Source organism: Poromitra crassiceps, assembly GCF_964638095.1.
Source record: "Poromitra crassiceps genome assembly, chromosome: 6".
NCBI classification, from domain to species: domain Eukaryota; kingdom Metazoa; phylum Chordata; class Actinopteri; order Beryciformes; family Melamphaidae; genus Poromitra; species Poromitra crassiceps.
The window spans coordinates 37,765,056-37,788,144 of record NC_139627.1 but is presented as its reverse complement, the minus strand read 5'-3'; the positions used below and the strand labels follow the sequence as shown (position 1 = coordinate 37,788,144).

Here is a 23,089-nt window from a genome sequence, read left to right as displayed (position 1 = left end):
ACTGCCAAAGTAGCGGCAGCATTATAAACCAGAGACCAGACTATATCAAAAACATAAACACACAGTGGCGTCTTTCATGCATGCTAGTAGCAAGCGAAACTGGGGTCTGTCTGACCACAGACTGTAGAAAGAGACGTAGGATAGCCAAGCGAATGTGATTGGATGAACGTTTGACGCTAGGCCAATCACAGGCAGAGAGGGTGCCTCCAGCCTTCGCCATCATCCGAAAAAAAATATCGCTGCCCGGAAATATGGGCCAGGCCAGCAGGCCAGGCTATAAACAACCGGTTTGGTTCAGCAAATAAGCACAGACGTGCAACAAAATTGTTACAGTATTCTCTAAACTGGAAATTTGGTCCAAATAAACATGAGTTACACGATTATTTTTTTGGTATGAAGAAATGGCGGCAGAGTGAGAGCTCTGCACATATTCCTCCTCTCTGAGGTGGAACTGCATGGCGGCCGCTGCCCGACGTCTTGGAGCTGCAGTGACACCTCACATCTTCAGCAGCTCTGTGTTGAGGTGAGGCGAGGGACGAGAATCAAGGAGTTTACTTTGACAAATTTCTGTCAGGGGGAGTTAGGCGACGTAGTAGCTACATCTATCTCACTGATATCATTCATTGGCCCCGGGAGGGACTACTCTTGGAAGTTCTGGTGGCAAATTACAGTGCTCTAGCTAGGTTTTCTCTATTGTTTAGTTCAGTGACTGGTGGCCCTGTTGAGGCGAATAATTGAAACAGACAGACCAACAAGGCAACAGCATCACATTCAAGTTTCAGGCACAACACAACAGTGAAACATATTGCAAATAGATCAATAATAACCTATTTTGCAAAGGAGCCAAGTCACCAGTAGCACATACAATAAAAAACAATGTCTGCCCCTCCTCATGTGGAACGGAAGACTTCCAACTGCAAGCAGATATTAGATTAGATTAGATTAGATTAGATAGTAGGGGTGGGGATCACCGGCTGCCAGTGCCCCATGATACTATATTGTCATGATACGATATTATTGTGATATATTGAGTACTGCGATAATAGATAATAAATAATAGATAGATAGATATTGTGATTTTACCTTTTTTCAACTGCAAATTATGTCCCCAAACGAAAAGACTTTGTCAACATCTGTTTTATCTAATGAAATAAAGTTTCCAGTCTGTTCAGATCACTTCAATAACTGACCAACACTCATAAAAGCCTGTCATAAATGTTGCATGCCCCTGTCAATTTGTATAATAAAATATCACTATACTTGGCATTCGTGCGATACGATATATTGTCACACAAAATATCGCAATACTATGTTGTATCGATCCCCCACCCCCCCATCCCTAGCCTGGGTAAACCCAGCCTCCACGTGACCTCTATCTATGTGCTATCAGTTGTGACTGATAGCCCAGCCTCCACGTGACCTCTATCTATGTGCTATCAGTTGTGACTGATAGCACATATAGATAGAGGTCACGTGGAGGCTGGGTTTACCCAGGCTAGCCCATCCCTATATGATAGTTAAATTCAGTCTCACTTCCTTACCATTACTTGACTTCTCCTCTCTCTCAACATCTTTCCTCTCCTGCTGCATAAACATTCAGGCATTTGTTCCAGTCAGTGAGACGAAGAGCACTGGCCGCTACACAGTCCAGTTCACCTTTATCACACTCAACTACAGGTAGGAATAGTCTTGTGAAACGTGATTTATTGTCTTGTGTTCCTGTTTACTGGATTAGATGACTAGTCACCGCCTGCTGTTTTCCTGGGTTATATATATATATACGTCGTATATACATGATGTAAAAAAGGTATAACATAGCTCAACACAACTTTTGTTAGATTTCTGTGTCTGTATAATGGGGGAACAAACATAACAGGCTGAAAAGCTGGTTTATGGACAGACAGCCAGACAGATAGTAACGCAGTGCCTCTGTGTTCTCCCTGGTTTGATGTGTGCTCCTCAGGGTGCAGCATGAGTAAGAAGCTGCTGGTGGATGTAGACTGTGGGGTGGACGATGCTCAGGCCATCATGTTGGCACTGGCTGCCCCCAACGTGGAGGTCCTGGGCATCACCTGTGTCCATGGAAACACCTCCGTAGAGAATGTGTGCAAGAACAGTCTGCGAGTTCTGCAAGCCTGCAAGAAACTAGAGGTGTGTGCTGCGTTGTTTGTGTTTTATCACACTGAGATGGGTGACTGGTATCACAAGTACGTGACATTTACTGATTGGAATATGCAACATCATGTGACAAGGCTGCTGTTTATACAGCTGGTTCCTCAGTCACATGACTAGAGGCAGAATGAAGACAACCAGCATGACCTCGGTTAGCTTTAGTAAGGCAGTTTTGGCTCTGACAACTGTTGCAGGAATACAAATCATTGATAGGCTGCTGGATTAACACTAAAAACAAATGGGAACATTTCCTCTGGTTTTGGAAAGTTGCACTGAATTGACAGAAGTTGAAATGGCCAAACCTCCAGTATTATGTTCTTGTTATTTAATGGTCAACTGACTAAACTCTCTGATGTTGTGTGCACCAACACTATTCTGCCATACAAAGCTAAAGGGCAGTAACTACATAAGACCTTCATCATCTCATGTTCTGACAAAACTATTCTTGGTACAGAAGTGGATAGTACATATTGTTTAGTTAGTAGCACCTATGGGTCACTTTTTTGGTAAAAAATGAAATCTAAATTTGAGACACACTGTTTGACCTTGGGAACATTTACTGCTGTAAACATTGCATAAAGTCTCACCTCATAGAATGACCTTTGAATCCGATTTGCCATCATCAGCCCCTCACTTTTAGTTTATGATTTCTGTGTGGTGATGATGGACAGCTCCTTTTATCATTCAAATAAAAAGGGCTCTGAGATCGCATTATTTGGCCTCCGTACTGTTTATGGTTGGATGTGGGCATTTTTGAGATTTTCTAGTGGGGTACGAGTCGGAAAAGGTTGGGAACCGCTGCCTTAGAGCTTATGATGTAGGTGTGTTGTTTCAAAGGTAATAGTAGGGAAAACCACAAAGAGAATAAAACAATAAAGAGAATGTCCAAATCTGAGGCTTACCGATGCAGGAAAAATATTGTGTGTTCAAAGTGCCAAAAATGTGCCAAAATATTTGGGGTCGGTGAAAGAAGAGATGTTGGTATTATTACACCATCCTCGAACTCAGAGAGGCCCACCTGAAACAAACCTATAACATATATGATCAACCAATAGGATACTACAGTAGGTCATCACTATTTGGCTCCAAGCACAAAGCATGACAAATATAAGAAAGACCACAGGTCGTGTATCAGATGTATAAAATAAAGTCTACATGCAATACAAACATAACATCACTTGAACACATGTAAATATTTTGGCTGCATCAATAAGCCTCTGTTTTGGACATTCTCCTTACAGTTTTATGTCAGTCAAATTTTCCTGAAGAACTTGTCATATCTTAAGTGAGTCCACATTTCATCATATAGTTCTTAACATTACAATGAAGAGCAAAACTTGCCAAACATTTATTGGGGAGCCCTATAATAATAACAGCAGTGATACAGGACTGTTCCTTGTGGTGTGATTGCACTCACCTGGTGTTCGTTAATGTCCAGATTCCAGTGTTCAGAGGTGCTGCTAAGCCCATCCTTGGGAACGGCATTGATGCAGGACAATTCCATGGTCAGGACGGGCTGGGAGATGCTCCAGACCCCAATGCTCCTGGCCTGGACATGGTTCAGGAGGAGGGAGCTGTGTCCGCTATGATCAGGATTGTCAATGAAAACCCTGGAGAGGTGAGCACCGTGTGTGTGTGTGTGTGTGTGTGTGTGTGTGTGTGTGTGTGTGTGTGTGTGTCTGTCTGTGTGTGTGTGTGTGTGTGTGTGTGTGTGTGTGTGTGTGTGTGTGTATTATGTCTTACACATACTGTATGTGTCTTCCCCAGATATCTCTGGTTGCCACAGCACCACTAACCAACCTGGCTCTGGCTGTGAGGCTTGATCCATCTCTACCTGGCAAACTCAAAGGCCTTTACATCATGGGAGGCAACACAGAATGTGAGGAACACGCACCCCCACCCCCACGGAGCTACTTCATAGAAAGAAACAAGTTATATTCGCAGTTGAACACTTGCACTTGTGGTTGAGTGGAGTTTGCTGTTTGTTTTGAATTGAATTTGCCTAATTTTGAATTTGAACAGGTCATTACAGTTTGAGTGTTATTTCCCCCCTGCGTTCGAAGGAACTTTATGCAAATTCCGCATAAAAAGTGACAATGCTGCAGCAGTTAAATTTGTGATCAGTAGTTTTACGTGGTATGCTCTCTGTACGTCCTCAGCTCGAGGAAACACCACTGTGTGTGGCGAGTTCAATTTTGCGGCCGATCCAGAAGCGGCGTACATCGTGCTGAACGACTACCAGTGTCCCACCTACTTGGCTTGCTGGGAGTTTACCTGCTACAGCAAGCTGTCCTGGGTAAGGCCTTCTCCAAACAACGATACATTCCAACACAGAAGACAAATTGCAGCATGCAACCTTGCTGCTGTCACTTGGTTCATGCATCATGGAAAAAGATGTTGAACTGTTATGACTGTTATGTCATGTGTTGTAGGAGTTCTGTGATTCCTGGTTGGCACAGGACACGGAGAAGGCTCGCTTCATGGCTCGGATCTTCCGCCACAGCATCGACATGTCGAACAGCGAGCGCTTCCAGAAAGAGTTTGTCGCCGGCACAGGCTTCATTTCGTGCGATTCGTACGCCATGGCAGCCGCCGTCGACGACTCGTTCATCACGGAAAGCGACCTCTACCCAGTTAGCGTTGAGCTGACGGGAACGCACACCAGAGGCATGATGGTAGTAGATACCGTGGACCTGCTGAAAAAAACACACAAGGCCGTCATCATGAAGAAGGTGGATATGGAGAAGTTCAAGCAGATGATGATGGATGCTTTGAAATAATGGCTGTGAGCATGCTGTGGGGCCACAAGTGGCCACCGCCTTCTTCCTGTCCACATCCTTTGGTTTAGTATGAGGATGATCTACTGATTTCTGACAGATGTTCAGTCATCCAAACCACTGGTGTTTTAGTATCTAAGCCTAGATTCTGTAAATCACAGGTAGACTACTCTGAAAACAACTGACTAGTACACACTTTGTATAGCAGGAAGTTTTTACCTGATTTCGTAGTACTAGTAGTGCAGTGCCCGTTCAAAACATGCCTGTTCGGAATTGCTGCTTGCAGCTTTCTCGAGAATCGCTCACCCAAACAACTTCACACTCGACACCGTGCTTCCTTGGGTCCTGAGCAATACACCTGCCAAGTGTTTAGTAGATCAGATGAACGGTTCTCGAGAAATGCAAACGACATACAGAGTCCTTGCAGCGGTTCACGGCAGTTTATTCAAAGTTTATTAATACTGAATGAGTCACGTGTCCAAATTTTTAGCAACATTGCTCAATGGAATGACAAATTCTGACAGCACATTTTATCTTTATTTTCATGATTGTGGGATGCCAAAATCTTGATCACGATTAATATTCGATTAATTGTGTAGCCCTACACAGACACATAAACAGATTCCTTGCTTTATAGTACTAGTGCAGTGCTCGTTCGCCTCCCTGCTACACAGAGCGCTGTTCAATGGTTTATTCAAAGTTTATTAATATTGAACATATCGTGACGTCCTCCTTGGGTCCCCACTGCAACACACACACCAAGTGTGTGAAGTAGAGATGTAACGATATGAAAATTTCACATCACGATTATCGTGACCAAAATCATCACGGTTATCATATTATCACGGTTTGTTAAAATTTGTTAAATGTGTTGAAAAAGTACTAATACACTCTCAGAAATAATTTCACCAAGTTTTATATTGAAAACTCAGACCCAAAAAGGATTGATACACTGACTGATTTGACTGAAATCATGTCTCCAAGGCTGCGCGTCTGCATCTGGGAGACTGTTGCCAACTTTGGTTTATGATGGACAGTATTTACCATGTTTTTCAAAGCACTGTAATCATGGTAACACGGTAATCAGGATACCACGGTTTTAATAATGATAATTTGAAACGGTGCGGTTAGGCTATCGTAAGGAATTTTATCATGGTTATCATTAAAACCGGTTATCGTTACATCCCTAGTGTGAAGTAGATCAGATGAACGGTTCTCGAGATATGCGGAGGACACACACCAACCCGGTCTTACGGCAGTTCATGAAAAGTCACGTAATTGTAATCTATAGATTTGTGTACATGGACATGATTTACATTTTTGTCATGTTTTTAGCGGGGGGTTCCTATCTGGAGGAAACCCCAGGCGAGCACGGAGAGAACATGCAAAGTCCAGGCCTTTTTTTGACGACCCCACCTGACCTGGGCCGTAGCCACTGAGGACATGGGAGTGGGGACACACCCTCAGCGTCCCAGGCGGGAATCGAACAGAGGACGTTATTGCTGTGAGGCGACAGCGGTACCACTGCGCCACCGTGACTTATTTCATGAACTGCTGTGAAACACATACATAAAAACACTCACTTAGAGATTCCTTGCTTTATAGAAGTTACATGTTGGTGCCTAATGAAGATGACATCTAAGATACATCTACTACAGTACCTCAACTGTGTAACAACACTAATGTCAAAATACATTCCATTTGGTGTTTTACTGGAAATGTGATATATAAGTGTCTGTGTCAGTCACTCAGATGTACGTTTGATAACAGCATCTTATTAAAAAAAAGTTTGTTAATACTATAAAGTGTATGTTCATATCTTTATTGTATACAAGTGTTCATTTTCCATAATATGGCACACGCACACACAATATTCATAATACCACAATACATTAATAAAACGTTTGCAAGAAATCTGAAGCCCGATGATCCTGCATGTCCGAGCTCCAATGTTTGCTCATTACCGGGCATGTTGGCGAATTAAGGAGCCCGTAATCCCTTCGCTCAGTATGCTTGTCGTATGTCGTTTTTAAAGATGTGGTAGTCCCAAGTCATTTACCACAAGGTGAGAAACACCCCCTTCAAATGAGCACATTCAGCTGCACACACACACTGGCCTGTGAGCATTAAATTTAACTATTTACAAGTGCTCATCCAGCATTCCCTCAGCCCCATGGCAGCATCAACTGGTTCCTCAATATCCCTTCCTTCCTCTGAACCGGGACCGTGTGTCCAGCTGTAAATAGAAGATAACCATAGGTCAGTTTATGTAGGACTTCTTAAAAACTGAGTTCAATTAACTTTACAGAATGCAAAATCAGATTGGAAATATAGCCGCAAGCGGCGATGGGCGGGGTTCAAGCCTTGCGCAGATGACAAAGCTTCTGATTCTGACTAGGACATCCTCCTTGATATATCTGACAAGTTTTGCGATCATTGGACAAACAGGTGTGGAGTTACAGCCTTTTTTATGTTAAGCCACGCCCATTTCTGGCGTTTATGGCGCCCCCTTTTGGTCGAATTGCACAAAATTCGACAAACATGGTCTAGGATGGTCTCCGAAGACCTCCTGCAAGTTTCGTGAAGATTCCTTAATCGGTCATGAAGTTATGACAATTTACCTGTGAGGCCACGCCCTCTCACAACTTTAACGATCAATATCTCCAAAACGAAAGTAGATTTCAAAAATTCCAAATTCAGGATTGTAGAGCTTGCTCCAGAGAGGCTTCCTGGCGATTCTAGTGCAAATCGGTCCAACGGTCTAGGAGGAGATGTCAAAAATGTGTTTTCCAAACTTTTCCAAATATCTCAAAAACTTTCCAGGTGGACATTGAGGGTCCTTATGGCAAATTTGTAGAGCAGGTCCACCTGAACATCTGGAAAAAAAAAGTTTGAAAATCGGACCAACGGCGATTCGAAAAATCTTTTTTGAGCACCTACCAGCCAACAATATCTGTCATTGGGCCAAGTTTCAGGTCTCTACCATTTACCAACTTGGGGCAGATGAACAACAAGAAGAAGAATAATAATAATAAACCGGCACAAAAACAATAGGGTTTCAGCCCCTTCAGGGCTTGAACCCCTAATTACAGTTTTAATTTCAATGGGATGAACGCTCTTTGTAACATTTTGATGGTACTTAGTCTGAAACTGCTGCACAAGTCAATATCACACTATAGTTATAAGGTGATGTACGTATTTATCAAGGTTTTCACAAGGTGTTTATGAAACCTTGGAACTGTAAATTCAAAGATAACAGAGGGGAAGCACATAAATGATATGGCTATTTTGGTATCTGGTAAAGAACAGGGAAAAGGGCCGTTTTCACAACTTACTCTGAGCTGAAATCAGCTTCTTGCAAACACCTAATTGTTGGGTGTTTGTTAGCATTGTAAATAGCTCTTGGTCAGTTTGTATAACATGCACAAAGATCTTTTCTTTTTTTTAGAGGTGTTAACTGTTTTACATTCGTCATTTTGAATTGCAGCTTGCATGTACATCAGCAGGGATCAAACTGTGCTGACTGAAACCTCACTAAAATTGAGAAAAGAAAATGAAAAGACAATCCATGCCTCACTCAGTGTCTGTCACTGCCACTTTCCATGGAATACACCCTCGCCTGTCCTCATTTCCTCCTCTCCCTTTATGCCCGATAGGATGTTTTTTTGTCCTAGTTGTATTGAATCTACCAGTGTTATGCAAGTACCATTGACTTACCATTGACCTCTTGCACTCAAAGAACGATGTCTGCAGGGCTTTGCAGTGGCCTTCCTTTAAACACTCACTGGGCATTTTTCCCTCCTGAAAAAATATGAAAGGCAGATTAGAAATGGACTGGAGTCTTATGTCAGCATGAGAGAGGGGGGTGAGCAGAGGGTAGCTGCTGCTAATAGTAGATGGGGGTTGTGGAGGCATTGAACAAGCCACCAGTCCATCACAGAGCTAGAGGAGGATCTACTGTAATCTGTGAATACACTGGCTGGATCCTAGGCCTACTCCTTTTCCAAACTTCCTTCTCCTGGATGGGAAATGAAATGAAAAGATTTCCTGCCTGGGGAGGATACACCTGTGCATCCCGTTTTCTTTATACCTCCATGGTGCATCCTCTACTAATGGAGACTTGATGAAATTGATATTTTGATGGAAGTGATTTTCGAAAATATCAACTTTAGTATTGGTAGCCTACTACACAGCTGCTTGCTACCGCCTTCTGTTACTTGAAGAATTTTATAACAGCCGAATTGAATAACGTCTCCCAAATGATTCAAAAAAGTTGTTGAGTCACATTTAAATGGTATGGTTATAATAAAATAGGCAAGGCAACATTATACTGCCAGGTTTATGAATTGAATTTGGCGTACCGTTATCTCTGTACCTGGAGAAAAAGCGCAGTTATTGCTATCATGGATTATTAACGTTACTGTCTGGGAGAGGGCTGTAAACTCAAAACAGGTATGTGATGTGATGGAAACTTGTAGAGGACAGGAGCATTACATTAAATTAACTCGCCTTTACAACACAGTCGTGTTGAAGGAGACATGCCTTGAAGTCCTCTCGAATACCAGAGCAAGCCCTGGTATCTTCCTCTTTGTCCTCGTAGTATTTCGGCATTGTGCAAAATTCACTTCACAAAGTTTTGCATTAGTTGTGTAGTAGGCTACAGTACAATCACAAATGGAAGCGCTGGCTAACTGCAGCAATGACACCGAAGAGGTTGTGGGTTGTTGTGGTTGTGAAAGTGGCCATCATGTTTCAGGAACGGCATGATGGGAAAGCGGAAGTACTTGACGCAAACAATGCATTCTGGGAAGGGCTGTAGTATTTTTCATGTCAGTTCTGTTTATGTATGTATGTATGTATGTACGTACGTACGTATATATATATATATATATATATATATATATATATATATATATATATATATATATATATATATATATAAAATCATGCCTTATGCCATACCTGTCAGGTGGATGGATCATCTTGGCAAAGGCAAATTTGTGAAGTAAATTTGAGAGATAAGCCTTTTGTGTGCATAGAAAATGTCTTAGATCTTTTATTTCAACTCGTGAAAAATGGGAGCAAAAACAAGTGTTGCATTTATATTTTTGTTCAGTATCGATTTGTTGTTATAGTATTTGCAATGTTTGCACTTTGCAGCCAGGTGGCACCAAAACAGTGAGGAGTTAGAAATTGGAATTACTTTGCAGCACTGGTATTTCATAGCCGTTTTGAAATGAAACTGTCTGATGAAGCAGATGGAGCGGTAATGAGAATAGAACCAAAGCACAACACAGAAATGGGCATGACTTATATCAACTTTTTTCATTTATTTCAAAGATGTCCATGAAAATCAATGTCAAAATCATCAGAGGCAGACATACACATAAAGTTAGGTCCATATATATTTGCACATTGGCACAATGTTCATAATTTTGGCTCTGTACACCACCATAATGGACTTGAAATTAAACAATCAAGATGTGCTTTACTGTAAGTGCAGACTTTCAGCTTTAGTTTGAGGGTATTCACATCCAAATCAGGTGAACTGTGTAGGAATTACAACACATTTTATATGTAGCAGTGCAATTGGCTGCTCAGCTGTTCCATGGCCAGGTGTGTTATTTAATTTAGCATGATCAGCTAAAAGGTCTAGAGGTCATTCCAAACGTGGTATTTGCATTTGGAATCTGTTGCTGTCAATTCTGTCAATATGAAGTCCAAAGAACTGCCACTATCAGTGAAGCAAGCCACCATTAGGCTGAACAATCAAAACAAACCCATATGAGAGATAGCAAAAGGGTGTGGCCAAATCAACTTTTTGGAACATTATTAAAAAGATAGAACGCACTGGTGAACTCAGCAACACCAAAAGACCACGGAAAACAACTGCGTGGTTGACAGAAGAATTCTTTCCCTGGTGTTGAGAAACCCTTTCACAACAGTTGACCAGATCAAGAACACTCTCCAGCAGGAGGTAGGCGTATCCATGTCAAAGTCAACAATCAACAATCAGCGTGTGGTGATGTGGGTTCCAGACTTCAGGCTGTCATTGACTGCAAAGGATTTGCAACCAAGTATTAAAAGTGGCAATTTGATTTATGAATGTTAGTTTGTCCAATTACTTTTGGTCCCTTAAAAACAGGGGTGCCACTGCCACATATAAAATGTGTTGTAATTCCTATTTGGATGTAAATACCCTCAAATTAAAGCTGAAAGTCTGCACTTAAAGCACAACTTGATTGTTTAATTTCAAGTCCATTGTGGTGGTGTACACAGCCAAAGATTATGAAGATTGTGTCAATGTCCAAATATATATGGACCTAATTGTATGTACGTGATGAAGGCACATGAACTGATGGCAGAGTGGAGTTGTCAGGAAAGGGGAGAGATCCTTTCTGTTCCGTCTCCTATCCATTATCCACATGTAGCCTACAGCAGGGGATCTTGGGGATCACACAACCGCTGATGATGCTTTTGATGCTTTTTTGATGCTTCTGCATTCAGCCTCAAGTTGTGCATGAATACGTCACAAGGACCAGCAGCTAGTCTCACTTGGCCAGACTATCTCCACACATCGTTTAGCGCTGTAACAGCAGCCAATCTAAAGAAACGTACTGAAAGTCTCTTTCCCCTTCCAAACAACCTGTTCCACTCTCAAGTGGCTTGCTCTCATCTTCTCCCAATTCCTGAAACAACAAAATGTGTTGAAGAGGCAGAGAGGGAGCCACCTCAGACCTAAATACAGCTCTAGCATGGATGGTTTGATCAGGGAGTGGAGGCGCCTGTTCTGACCAAATAACTATACATGTGCATCTACACACACAAGATTACAGGAAAAAAAAAAATCTACCTTATAGCAAATGTTCCAACAAAAGGCACTTCCACTGGCCCCCTGAATTAACCATAAACATGTAAGATGAGAATGAACTTCAACTTAAAAAATAGATGCCTCTCCGAACATGGCTGCACAACAAACATCTTTTCATGTAAAATCATTTCATTAAACTATGAAGTGGAGCAATGAGAGAGAGAGAGAGCGCGAGAGATGGATGACACTCATTGCTTTTCTATATTTACAATCGTACTATGTAACCCCATGGTCAAATCTGCCTAGTAGCACTCTGTCAAGTGAAATGGCACATTAAAAAAAACGAGAGAAGGGAGGGGGGGTACAGTGTATAATATCCTATCCAACCATAAGCAGATATCTGGTTGGAGAAAATAAATATTTACATGAATTAGGAAGAGTAATTGAAAGTGAGAGTAATATGGGGAGATAAATTAATGTATGGGGAGTAGATTAAAAGTACAATAATGGATGTATGTGACGTTAACAAAAAAGGTGTGTGTGTGTGTGTGTGTAGGGGGGGTGACAGTGCAAACCATGCTGTGTCACATGGTGATCTGATACAATTTGCACTCCTGCTTTTGACACATATAGAGAGGCAAAGTGACCGCCTACTTCCTGCTTCAGCACTGTACCAGAGATTTTTTATCCGCCATTTATTTTCCCATAGACTTTTCATAAAATGCTTATAAAAATAGTTTTACTTGGTCAAACCAAACGGTTCAGCTATATTTAGAATCGGGAGACCATAGAACATTTCACTCGGACCAAAACTTAAACATCGAAAAAATATTTTCTTTAAATCTGCAATTTCTTTTACGTTTTGATCCGAGTGAAATGTTATGCGGTCTCTCCTGTAGGGGTGGGGGGGGGGGGGATCGATACACCATAGTATCGCGATATTTTCCCTGACGATATTGTATCGATATTGCAAAAAAAGGCCATGCCATGCCAGGCCACTGCGCATCTGCCCGAATCGCCCGATGGTGCAGTCCGCGCCTGCAGTGGCGTATTGAGTCCAGAGAAGCTTAATAATGTAGCCTACGTGTGGGGCAAAAACAAAACAAAAAAACACTGCATGTTTTACTTCTGGTGAGGTCAAGGAAAATGTAGGAAAAGGAGTTAGGAGTGACAATATATCCAAATATCGCAATATTCAATATATCGCAATACTAGCATATCGCAATATGTATCGTGACTCAAGTTTTAGCATCGTATCGTGGGCATCTGGTGATTCACACCCCTACTCTCCTGTTTCGAAATATATATGAACCGTTTGGTTTGAACATGTAAAACTATTTTTATAAGCATTTTACGAAATGTCTATGGGAAAATAAATGGCGGATGAAAATCTCTGGTACAGTGCTGAAGCAGGAAGTAGGCACTTCCCTCCATACCTCAGAATGACAGCTGTTATTCCTGACTTATCACATCACCAACCGGACAGAAAAGGTGTTTAATGTCATGTGGATAATATTGTCACTGATTATTACTAATCCGAGCCAACAAGGTGGAGGCAGAAGTGGGAGGGGATAATAATGGCGATTTCAAAGGACCTGGATGTAAGGCACATTTTTCCAATTTTGGAACAGAGTGATCCACAGCTCCTTCAATATAATTCATTCACAACTCTCTTACCATTTTGTTTTAGCGTTGGAAATAAATCATTTTAGTTACAACGTTTGGCTTGAAGAGATAGGAAACCGGTACAGCAGCTAGAACCGAGCTACCCGCACCAAAACAAATGCAAAGTAGCTGTAAAATTAAAAATTAAAAATACAATAGCAAAAACAAAATCCCACAACAAAACAGACCCTTAACTAGCATAAACATCTCTTAATAGAATAAAAAATATATTTTCTACCTCTTGTACAAATTAAAGATTTATTTCAAATAAATTAAATCACCTTCATAGATCGTCGTAGTTGTAATAATATAGCAATATAACAATATATCCCTTCAGGAAAATGACACCAAGGCAAAGTTTGATTGGCTTACTATAAATTGACACTGATGTCATACACACACCCTGCCAGACAGATATGGTTTCAATCTATTTGTTCATTTCTTGACGGATTGGGATAGTTGCCAAGAATCTGGCCTGCGGTTAATTGGGGTTAATTGTGTGACAAGTGGACTATACTTCATGGGCGAGTTGGACAATACCCCGGGAGTGAGGAACAACATTTCTGTTTGTCAGTATCGGTCTGGTGTTGAGCTGTAGAGAACAGAGAGCAACTGGCCATTAGTGATGACAACATTCTTCGTCATCGAGGGGCTTTGCTGTGGCGCTAGTGACAGTGCAATGCCCCAGCTTGCCCAAAGGTGTCAGCATAGAGCAACAAAGAGGAGTTGGCCAGGTGACTGGTTGTCCCCAGATGCGATGATTTGTCCCCATGCATCCACGTGTCTTTTGATTGTGTTCAAAGCTGCTGACCAACACAAACGGTCACTTTGCAAGCCGGGGCTGGAAACTGGTTTCTTCAGACACTCTGCTGCTGTTCTCTTTTACAGTAGTATTCACATCCACACAAACAAATTAAGAGCACAAGAGAGATGCAGAAAGAAAGAGAGTAATAGATGGACAAGACGCAAAATGACCAGGTGTAGCAGGAAGAGGACAGAAACACCATAGCCAGAGAGGAGAGAGAGAGATAGCTTTCCTCAGACAAGCTCAGAAGAGCAACTCTAGTGGGCTTTGATGATGCCACTGCTGGTTGCTAGGCGCCTGAGGGCCTGTGTTAGCAGTGGAGGAGGTTTTGGGACCACAGGGGCCGTGATTGATGTGGCCCCCACACAGTCAGTCAGGCCACTATCCTCTTTATATGGATCTGTGGGGAGAGAGCAGAGCACCACACGTACAGTATCATTGGATAGGAACAAGGAGGCAGTATATGACTGGACCAAGTGGTCTTTGGACAGGAAGGAGCTTACAGGTGCAGCAGCGTGTGATTGACTTACTTCGCTGACGATGGCCCACACAGCGGAGTCTTTGACAACGGAGAGCCGCAGTGCCACTATAGGGTTGAAGGCGGGATCTACAGCCCCTTCTGCCGCACCCTTCTCAAACTGACCTACACACACACACACACACACAGTACTGTACGTCATATCTACAAACAAAACAAAAAGCTAAGACACAAAAAGCACATTGTTGTTGGAACACGTAAAACAGGGGTTGCCAACCTTTTTTGGTTTGTGACCCCACCTTGCCGTCACAAAAATATAGGGACCCCAGACATTCAAATTCCGGTAGCCTACAACATCGGTAATATCATCAGTGACATCATCAGTGACTGCGTTTACATGGACTTGAGTATCCCGGTTACTGTCGGGGTTTTGGAGTATCCTGTTTTTGTGTTTGCGCATGTAAACATCATATCCCGGTTTCAGAAACCTGGATAAGCCCTTATCCCGGTTTTGAGAAAGCCGGTTATGCTAGGTGGAGTACTCCGAAAGAACCCGGGATACTGCTGCATGTATACACCTTATCCTGCTTTCTGACCGCAGCAGACTACCTGCGCAGGCGCGGCTTCAGCCAAGTCTCACTTCTGGAGCGATGAGGACATTTTTTGTTTTGCCGAGTTTTGTCTTTCGGTGATGAAAGAATTAAATGCTTGGCAGCTTAGATAGGAGAAAGCATCGAAATGCTGCCCTATTCAAGTCTGTAGTATACAGACTACAGGACGAAGGTGTTGTGACTCAAATGAAAGCAAAAGCCGCGCCCTGCGTGCAAATGGGGACACTCCACCATGAAGACGGAATCCAAGGGAATCCCACGTCTTGGCCCAAAAAAGGTAAATGACGTCACGTCACACGCACCCAATATAAGCAAAAAATAATAATAATAATAATAATAATGACCCCGGTTTGTATTGTAATGATCACAGGCGCCTGCGCAAATAGCATGCAGTGATCAGTAACCGGGATACTAGTACTGATCATGTATACAGGGATATGAGTAACCTGCTTTCTCTCTCTTCCATGTAAACGCCATATGCCGAATATGATCAAAACCAGGATAAGCCTCATAACCGGGATACTCAAGTCCATGTAAACGCAGTCAGTGATGTCACATGTAACAACAGTATGCTGACATTTTTTCCTCAGAATTCAGAATTCTGATGTTTTTTCCTGAGAATTCTGACATTAAAATCTGAATGCTGACGACCCCAAGGTTGGGAAGCACTGACGTAAAGGGTGCAAATGGGGAGAGAGCGGTGGCAGGAAGAGGAGGAAACATCAGTTACACTGTAAAGAACAAAGGAGAACATGTCTGGCAGAGAGAAAGGCTGTGGTTGAGGACATCTGACAATCTGTTTGCACACTGCCTATCAGTCTGAGGCAGAACCAGCGTGAGATAATGTAATCTGATCGCAGTGTTCCAGTGTGTCTTGGTGCACACGCACACACGAGTAGCTCATTGAAAGTGTAGCTGTATGGGTATGGAAGGAATGTCTGGTCCACTTACCGATTCTGTAAAAGCGGTCTTCAGTTCGCTTGTACTTCTCTTTGGTCTGTAGTCCAGGTTCCTAAAATGTGCACACAGCAACGGATGGACTTTAGGGAAAAACAAGACAAAAATGCCACAGAATGTCTATTTGAGCAGCAGCTGGACAGAAACCAGCCCCCTTGTCGACACTGTTAGAATGTCTTGCCTCTGGCAGAGCAAACGATTACAACAAGCTTGTGCCAACATTGCTGTCAATAATCAATCATTACGCTACACACATTATGAGTGACGGATCAATGACCTAATCCAATCAGAAAGGGCTTTTTGCACATCAGAGCAGAGAAGGGTGGGAGACTATCTTCAGTTGGGCTTCCCTACCGAGACGGGCAGGATTTCCACCGTGGTGTTCTCTATCCGGTCTCCTGGGTGCTCCTGGTTCCCACTGCGGAACAGGAACCTGCCAATCAAAGCACACAAGTTCATTCAAAGCCCCAATCAGTAACCTTTTCACCTTGAGAAGCAAACTGAGCACACAGGGGTAATCTAAATAGTTACTTTGACCGACTCAGTTTTTTTCCTAAACTTATAAAAGTGCCATATTAACTAGGGCTGGGTATTGGTTCAAATGTCAAGAATCGATTGGATTCCGATTCACAAGGTTCCGAATCGATTAATCCCGACCTGATCCGATCAGATTCCGATTAGATTAATTTCAATATCGATTTGATTTAAAACATGTTTTTTGAGCTGTAACCTGAATTACATGATTGTACTACAAAGATAAATAAACGTCAACTTGAAACTATTTTTCAACTACCAGACACAGCCTATAATATTATAGCCTATGTTTATTAAAAACAAAACAAAAAAAAAATGAATAAAAAAACCCGATCTCTAGACATATGAATCGATATCAAAGGATTAAAATAAAAATCTGAGAATCTATTTTTTTAACCCAGTCCTAATATTAACCCTTTACAGTGGTATAGCGCTCAAACGGATCTGTCGTGATCCTGGCGCATTGATATGAACGATAAACAGACCTGACTGGAACTACTTAGCTAGGTGTACATTATCACTGTACATTATCACAAATTAATGGACAGCCTGCAGCCAATCAGAATCGAGTATTCACCCAGACCATGGTATAACAGCTTTTTAGTCATTGAAGATGGTACAGTGACTTGTAACAGGGAGAAAGTCACCTCTATTGGTCACACACCGCCCTCCAAAGACCTCTCCTAGGACTAAGCATTTTTATGCCGGCGTCCCGGAAGCAGCCTGGAGCATGCGCTGTACAGCGGAAGCGCTGTGTTCAGGAAAACAAGGAAAATGACGTTTCACGTAACTATGGATTATTATTTAATCACGTGGCGAGTACCCAATGTCACAACATGTACATAGAGCTTTCTGGCGGTGTGTTTGGTTGACTTTGAATGGCGATATCGATACCGATGCTATTGCACCCAGAGGGCGCAATTTCTCCAATAGCCAAACTTGGAAAAGCTGCAGAATGGGGCTTTAAATTCACATCCATGGGAAACGCCATGAATATACATTCTCACACATTGCCCCCATGCACACGACCACACGCACAGTCCACAGTACTTCCAATGGACAGCTAACTGTTTAGTTACCCACCTGTCTTTATAGCATTATAAAGTAAGCAATTCATATAATTGTACAGTCTGCTGATGATGAATCCTGCTGAATAATAAAAAAGATCATAGACTGGCTGACGACAATGCCAAAGTTCACCCACCGGCTAAATGTAGGAAATTTGGATAGGAATCTACAACTGGTAGATGAGTGCTCTTCTGCTTCACTTCTCCTTGTGTATCTATTATACACAAGTATTTACGTCTAGTAGTAAACATTATAAACAACAGAACAGGGAGCAAGAAACTGGACTATAAAGCAGGGCATTCACCACGACTGCATTTCAGTAGGCATCCACTAGTCCCAAAAATTAGTGGACTAGTCGAATACTCACGGGGGGTTTTCTCTCTCCATCCAATAAAAATGATAAATTCTTGTCAAAAAGGTCTCAAAACAACTGATGTAGGCTTCCCTTGACCAACCTGGGAGGTATGTGAAATAGAGTCCGTGATGGTCTCAAAAAGGCAGTTTAGAAATGAGCTGCTAAACCCCAACAACTTGTCTGAGCTGGAGATAGCGACCGTTTGACTGCAGTAACAATACAGACGGCAGTCTTTCCATCTCTAAATACCTTCAATTCTGTTGACTTAATATGGCATAATGTAGAAAATGATTGTTCAAACAAATCTGTTAATGTATTTATTTATTAATTTATATTGTTTATTCCTAACCCCCCCCCCCACAGATGAACGATTAGTGGACTATGATGAACAGTGTCGACTAGTGGTTTTGATGTGAAGCCCCTATTATAAACTGAACAGTCGGAAGAGAGAAAAGAAAGAAAACTAACTCTACTGACCAACTGCAGATGAGACCTTGGCTCTTATCAGTAGAGTAATGTCACTCAAAGCACTTAAAGCCAGAAAGTGGAACGTCAGATGGTGAATAGGTGTAAGTGAGTGGCTGAGTGAGAGGCAGTGAACAAACTACAATTACAAGCAAGTCGCGACCACTCTCTCGAGAGGGGGGGATACGATCATCAGTCTCTAAAGTGCTTCTCCACACGAGCAAATATTAACAGCTTCTCCTCTTCAGCCCCAGTCCAAGCCCGCCCTTCTTCCTCCAAGTCTTGCTACTGGAGCCCTTTATACTGTCTCCCTTCCCGCTCTCCTCCAGCTCTGCAGAGTAGGAGGTTGGCCTGTGAATGCTTATTTTAGAACTCTCTCATTAGCTCATCCTGATCCCCGGAGACGCGCACGTGCACGCACGCACGCACGCACGCGCGCGCGCGCGCGCGCACGCACACACACACACACACACACACACACACACACACACACACACACACACACACACACACACACACACACACACACAAGCAGTGATACGCAACCTTGCCCTCCTCAAAAGCAACATTGACGAAAAATCGTCTTTGCAAGAGCCACAATAAAAAAAAGTCCCTTTCCTCCCATTTTTAAAAAGATTTGTACTCATTTATTTATTCTAAGTAGGACTTAAAAGAGTCACAACTACCTATAAAGGAGCCGCATGTGGCTCTAGAGCCTCGGGTTGAGTATCACTGCTCTAGAGCCTCGGGTTGAATATCACTGCTAGAGCTAACCCTGAATCACTGAAAGGGAAGAGAAAAGAAAGACTTGCATGTGCCAGTGTGAATGCCTGTTAAATGTCAAACTGTCAATGTACATGTTTGGCAATACCATCTACTCTATAATATTATTTGGATGTAAATTATGTCAGCATTCACAAACATACATGGCTCTTAGACACAACCCTCCTCTCTACACTGTACTTACTTCTCTATGCTGAGAGGTCTGTCAAATTTGAAGAGGACGTAGTCTCCTGCAGTGGGAGTGATGGCCCAGAAGAAGTCCTCTCCTAGGTAAGTCTTCTCCAGCGTGTGGCCCTGGTACACCTGCACAACAGACCACACATCTGTTTTGTCCTCTCTTTAGCATTGATTTCTATGCACTGATATATTAGCAGCTGGTATTGGACAATATCAGCTTTAAAATATCAGTACCAGTCTGATATTTTCACTGCCGATATTTGGTGGCATTCGTGTGACCTTTTTTCTTGGAGTGTGTCACTTAATACAACTGACAAATCAACGACAGATAAAAAAAAAACATCAGTGCGACCCAAGTGTTTGTACTCTTAGATATTCTCAATGGGACTCCCTGTGTAAATTCAAGATATTGCCATTTATTTACATACCGTAATTATACATTAAAGCTGCAGGGAAAATGTATGTCAAAGAAAATGGGGTTTCTTAAAAGCCCCCCTCCAGTCTATTTTGTCATTTTAAGATATTTCATATTTTAACCACACTGTTCGCAAATATCTTTGACAAACAAATTAATTTTGTGGTTAAGTTAAAAAAAAAGTTAGTTGCTAAAATGGGATGATCACATGGGACATACCAATTAGCAACTCTGAGGTAGCAGGGTGGATCAATGGTTCACTAAGGGGAAAGTAAAGCACTCCCCTCCTTCTGGTCGCTTGTGGAGGATTCTTGGGCAAGACCCCGTAACCAATAAGCCTCCCATCATCAGGGTTACGATGAAGACGGGAAAGAAACCCAAGAAAAAACCATGGCGGATCCAGACACCGCAAGATGGCACCCCCATCACTGGACTAGGGTGCGTAGGGCTAATCACTCGACCACACGAAAACACTCGATTACAGAAATGGCAATGGAGAGTACAGCTTTTCTCTTTGGTGGAGCTCTGGTGGACCCAATACAAGGACCAGTATGAATGCGAAGCAGCCCGATGCGACAGTTAGCGTGAACGGATCCCGTAGAAATAAGTATTAGTGCAACTATAGTTAGACGTATAACAATTAAATTCTGACTGAGAACGAGCTAGCATGTTAACTAGCTAGCTAGCTGTTAGCTACGTTAGCTAAGCCCGCTGCCTGCTGCAGTACTAAGCTACGTTGGGCTTAAAACACCGCTGACGTGATTGAAACACTAACTGGCTCGCAAGTACGAGTCACGCTTATTTCAATGGTACACTCCGTTTTGAAATCTGTTGCCCGGTTGTCAAGTAATCTGCAAGGTAATGCGGCTATCCCTTGTGGCTAAAGTGCAGAGGAACCTCTGTGAATAGTGTTTCTGGTCTGCGTAGCTTACGCTAATGCAAAGGGTGTAGCACAGAGTCAGATGACTTGCGACTATCAACCAGCACCCACAGAGTGTTTGAGGAAGAACATTAACCGTTAAACAGCCGTTAAACTGGCTGGAGGCGGGCTTTAACTGCTACCTTCATTGAAGTGGACACTTCAGCTGGTGGGTTGACATGCATCTTGTGGAGCAGTGGCTTCAGGAAGTCCTTGTCCTAGATAAAGAGAGAGGGGAAGTGAACAGTTGTAGACAGGAAGTAGCCGTAACACCACAAAAAGGGTGTGAAGGGGAATTCTGCTCACTCATATTTTTCTTGAAAACAGAACTATAGCTATTTGGAAGATAGCAGAGAAACAACGGTGAGCAAGTGAGACTCACTGTGAGTTTTTGTATCTTTCCAGCAAGCGAGGAATGGAGTCCCACATGTTGAAACAGAGAGGGTCTGAACCGCACACGCAGACTGGACTTCTGTCGCTCGCAGTGTTTCTGCAAAAGAGGAAAAAGAGGAATGATGAGATAAGAACAACACTTTCCCAATACACCCACACTCGTACCCACACAGTGTCCACACTCGTACCCACACAGTGTCCACACTCGTACACCCCCAGTGTCCACACTCGTACCCACACAGTGTCCACACTCGTACCCCCAGTGTCCACACTCGTACCCACACAGTGTCCACACTCGTACACCCGCAGTGTCCACACTCGTACCCACACAGTGTCCACACTCGTACACCCGCAGTGTCCACACTCGTACCCCCAGTGTCCACACTCGTACCCACACAGTGTCCACACTCGTACACCCGCAGTGTCCACACTCGTACCCCCAGTGTCCACACTCGTACCCACACAGTGTCCACACTCGTACACCCGCAGTGTCCACACTCGTACCCACACAGTGTCCACACTCGTACCCACACAGTGTCCACACTCGTACACCCGCAGTGTCCACACTCGTACCCCCACAGTGTCCACACTCGTACCCCCACAGTGTCCACACTCGTACCCACACAGTGTCCACACTCGTACACCCGCAGTGTCCACACTCGTACCCGCAGTGTCCACACTCGTACCCGCACAGTGTCCACACTCGTACCCACACAGTGTCCACACTCGTACCCACACAGTGTCCACACTCGTACCCCCAGTGTCCACACTCGTACCCACACAGTGTCCACACTCGTACACCCGCAGTGTCCACACTCGTACCCCCAGTGTCCACACTCGTACCCACACAGTGTCCACACTCGTACCCCCAGTGTCCACACTCGTACCCACACAGTGTCCACACTCGTACACCCCCAGTGTCCACACTCGTACCCACACAGTGTCCACACTCGTACCCCCAGTGTCCACACTCGTACCCACACAGTGTCCACACTCGTACACCCGCAGTGTCCACACTCGTACCCACACAGTGTCCACACTCGTACCCACACAGTGTCCACACTCGTACCCCCAGTGTCCACACTCGTACCCCCACAGTGTCCACACTCGTACACCCGCAGTGTCCACACTCGTACCCCCAGTGTCCACACTCGTACCCCCACAGTGTCCACACTCGTACCCACACAGTGTCCACACTCGTACACCCGCAGTGTCCACACTCGTACCCCCAGTGTCCACACTCGTACCCCCACAGTGTCCACACTCGTACCCACAGTGTCCACACTCGTACACCCGCAGTGTCCACACTCGTACCCGCAGTGTCCACACTCGTACCCAGTGTCCACACTCGTACCCGCAGTGTCCACACTCGTACCCGTACAGTGTCCACACTCGTACCCATAGTGTCCACACTCATTCCCGCACAGTGTCCACACTCGTACCCGCAGTGTCCACACTCATACCCGCACAATGTCCACACTCGTACCCGCAGTGTCCACACTCGTACCCGCAGTGTCCACACTCGTACCCGCAGTGTCCACATACCGCATCTTTCTCAGGATTGCACACTTTGACCCAGAGAATGTGGTCCAGCAGCCAGTCGATGGGCTTCTCCTTGTAGAACATGAAGATGAACTCAACGATGAGGTTTAGGTCTGGGGCTTGGAACATCTTGCCTGTAGGACAGAGCAAATAAGGTTTAGG

General features: G+C 43.6%; 3 protein-coding genes across 3 annotated transcripts in view; 1 reads left to right on the top strand and 2 right to left on the bottom strand.

Annotated features, from left to right (window-relative positions):
- The first annotated feature begins 456 nt into the window (after positions 1–456).
- LOC310778099 (inosine-uridine preferring nucleoside hydrolase) lies at positions 457–6,609 on the top strand. The gene is made up of 7 exons (XM_083638430.1): positions 457–523; positions 1,601–1,677; positions 1,964–2,151; positions 3,611–3,790; positions 3,940–4,051; positions 4,332–4,468; positions 4,605–6,609. Exons 3-7 carry the CDS (start codon positions 1,972–1,974, stop codon positions 4,950–4,952), a joined length of 957 nt encoding a protein of 318 aa, XP_083494556.1. The 5' UTR covers positions 457–523; positions 1,601–1,677; positions 1,964–1,971; the 3' UTR covers positions 4,953–6,609.
- A 170-nt stretch (positions 6,610–6,779) lies between these two features.
- Positions 6,780–9,704, bottom strand: coa5 (cytochrome C oxidase assembly factor 5). The gene is made up of 3 exons (XM_083638431.1): positions 9,459–9,704; positions 8,667–8,750; positions 6,780–7,185 (listed from the first exon to the last, which is right to left on the bottom strand). Exons 1-3 carry the CDS (start codon positions 9,558–9,560, stop codon positions 7,144–7,146), a joined length of 228 nt encoding a protein of 75 aa, XP_083494557.1. The 5' UTR covers positions 9,561–9,704; the 3' UTR covers positions 6,780–7,143.
- A 3,960-nt stretch (positions 9,705–13,664) lies between these two features.
- The window catches only part of mgat4a (alpha-1,3-mannosyl-glycoprotein 4-beta-N-acetylglucosaminyltransferase A), a 50,889-nt gene continuing 41,464 nt past the window's right edge, over positions 13,665–23,089 (bottom strand). Inside the window, exons 9-16 of the mRNA XM_083639468.1 lie at positions 22,931–23,061; positions 21,375–21,482; positions 21,136–21,210; positions 19,666–19,784; positions 16,631–16,709; positions 16,271–16,331; positions 14,761–14,873; positions 13,665–14,630 (exon numbers count right to left, since the gene is read on the bottom strand). Coding sequence (XP_083495594.1) covers positions 14,604–14,630; positions 14,761–14,873; positions 16,271–16,331; positions 16,631–16,709; positions 19,666–19,784; positions 21,136–21,210; positions 21,375–21,482; positions 22,931–23,061 — 713 coding nt within the window. The 3' untranslated portion in view covers positions 13,665–14,603. The remainder of the gene's footprint in view (positions 14,631–14,760; positions 14,874–16,270; positions 16,332–16,630; positions 16,710–19,665; positions 19,785–21,135; positions 21,211–21,374; positions 21,483–22,930; positions 23,062–23,089) is intronic.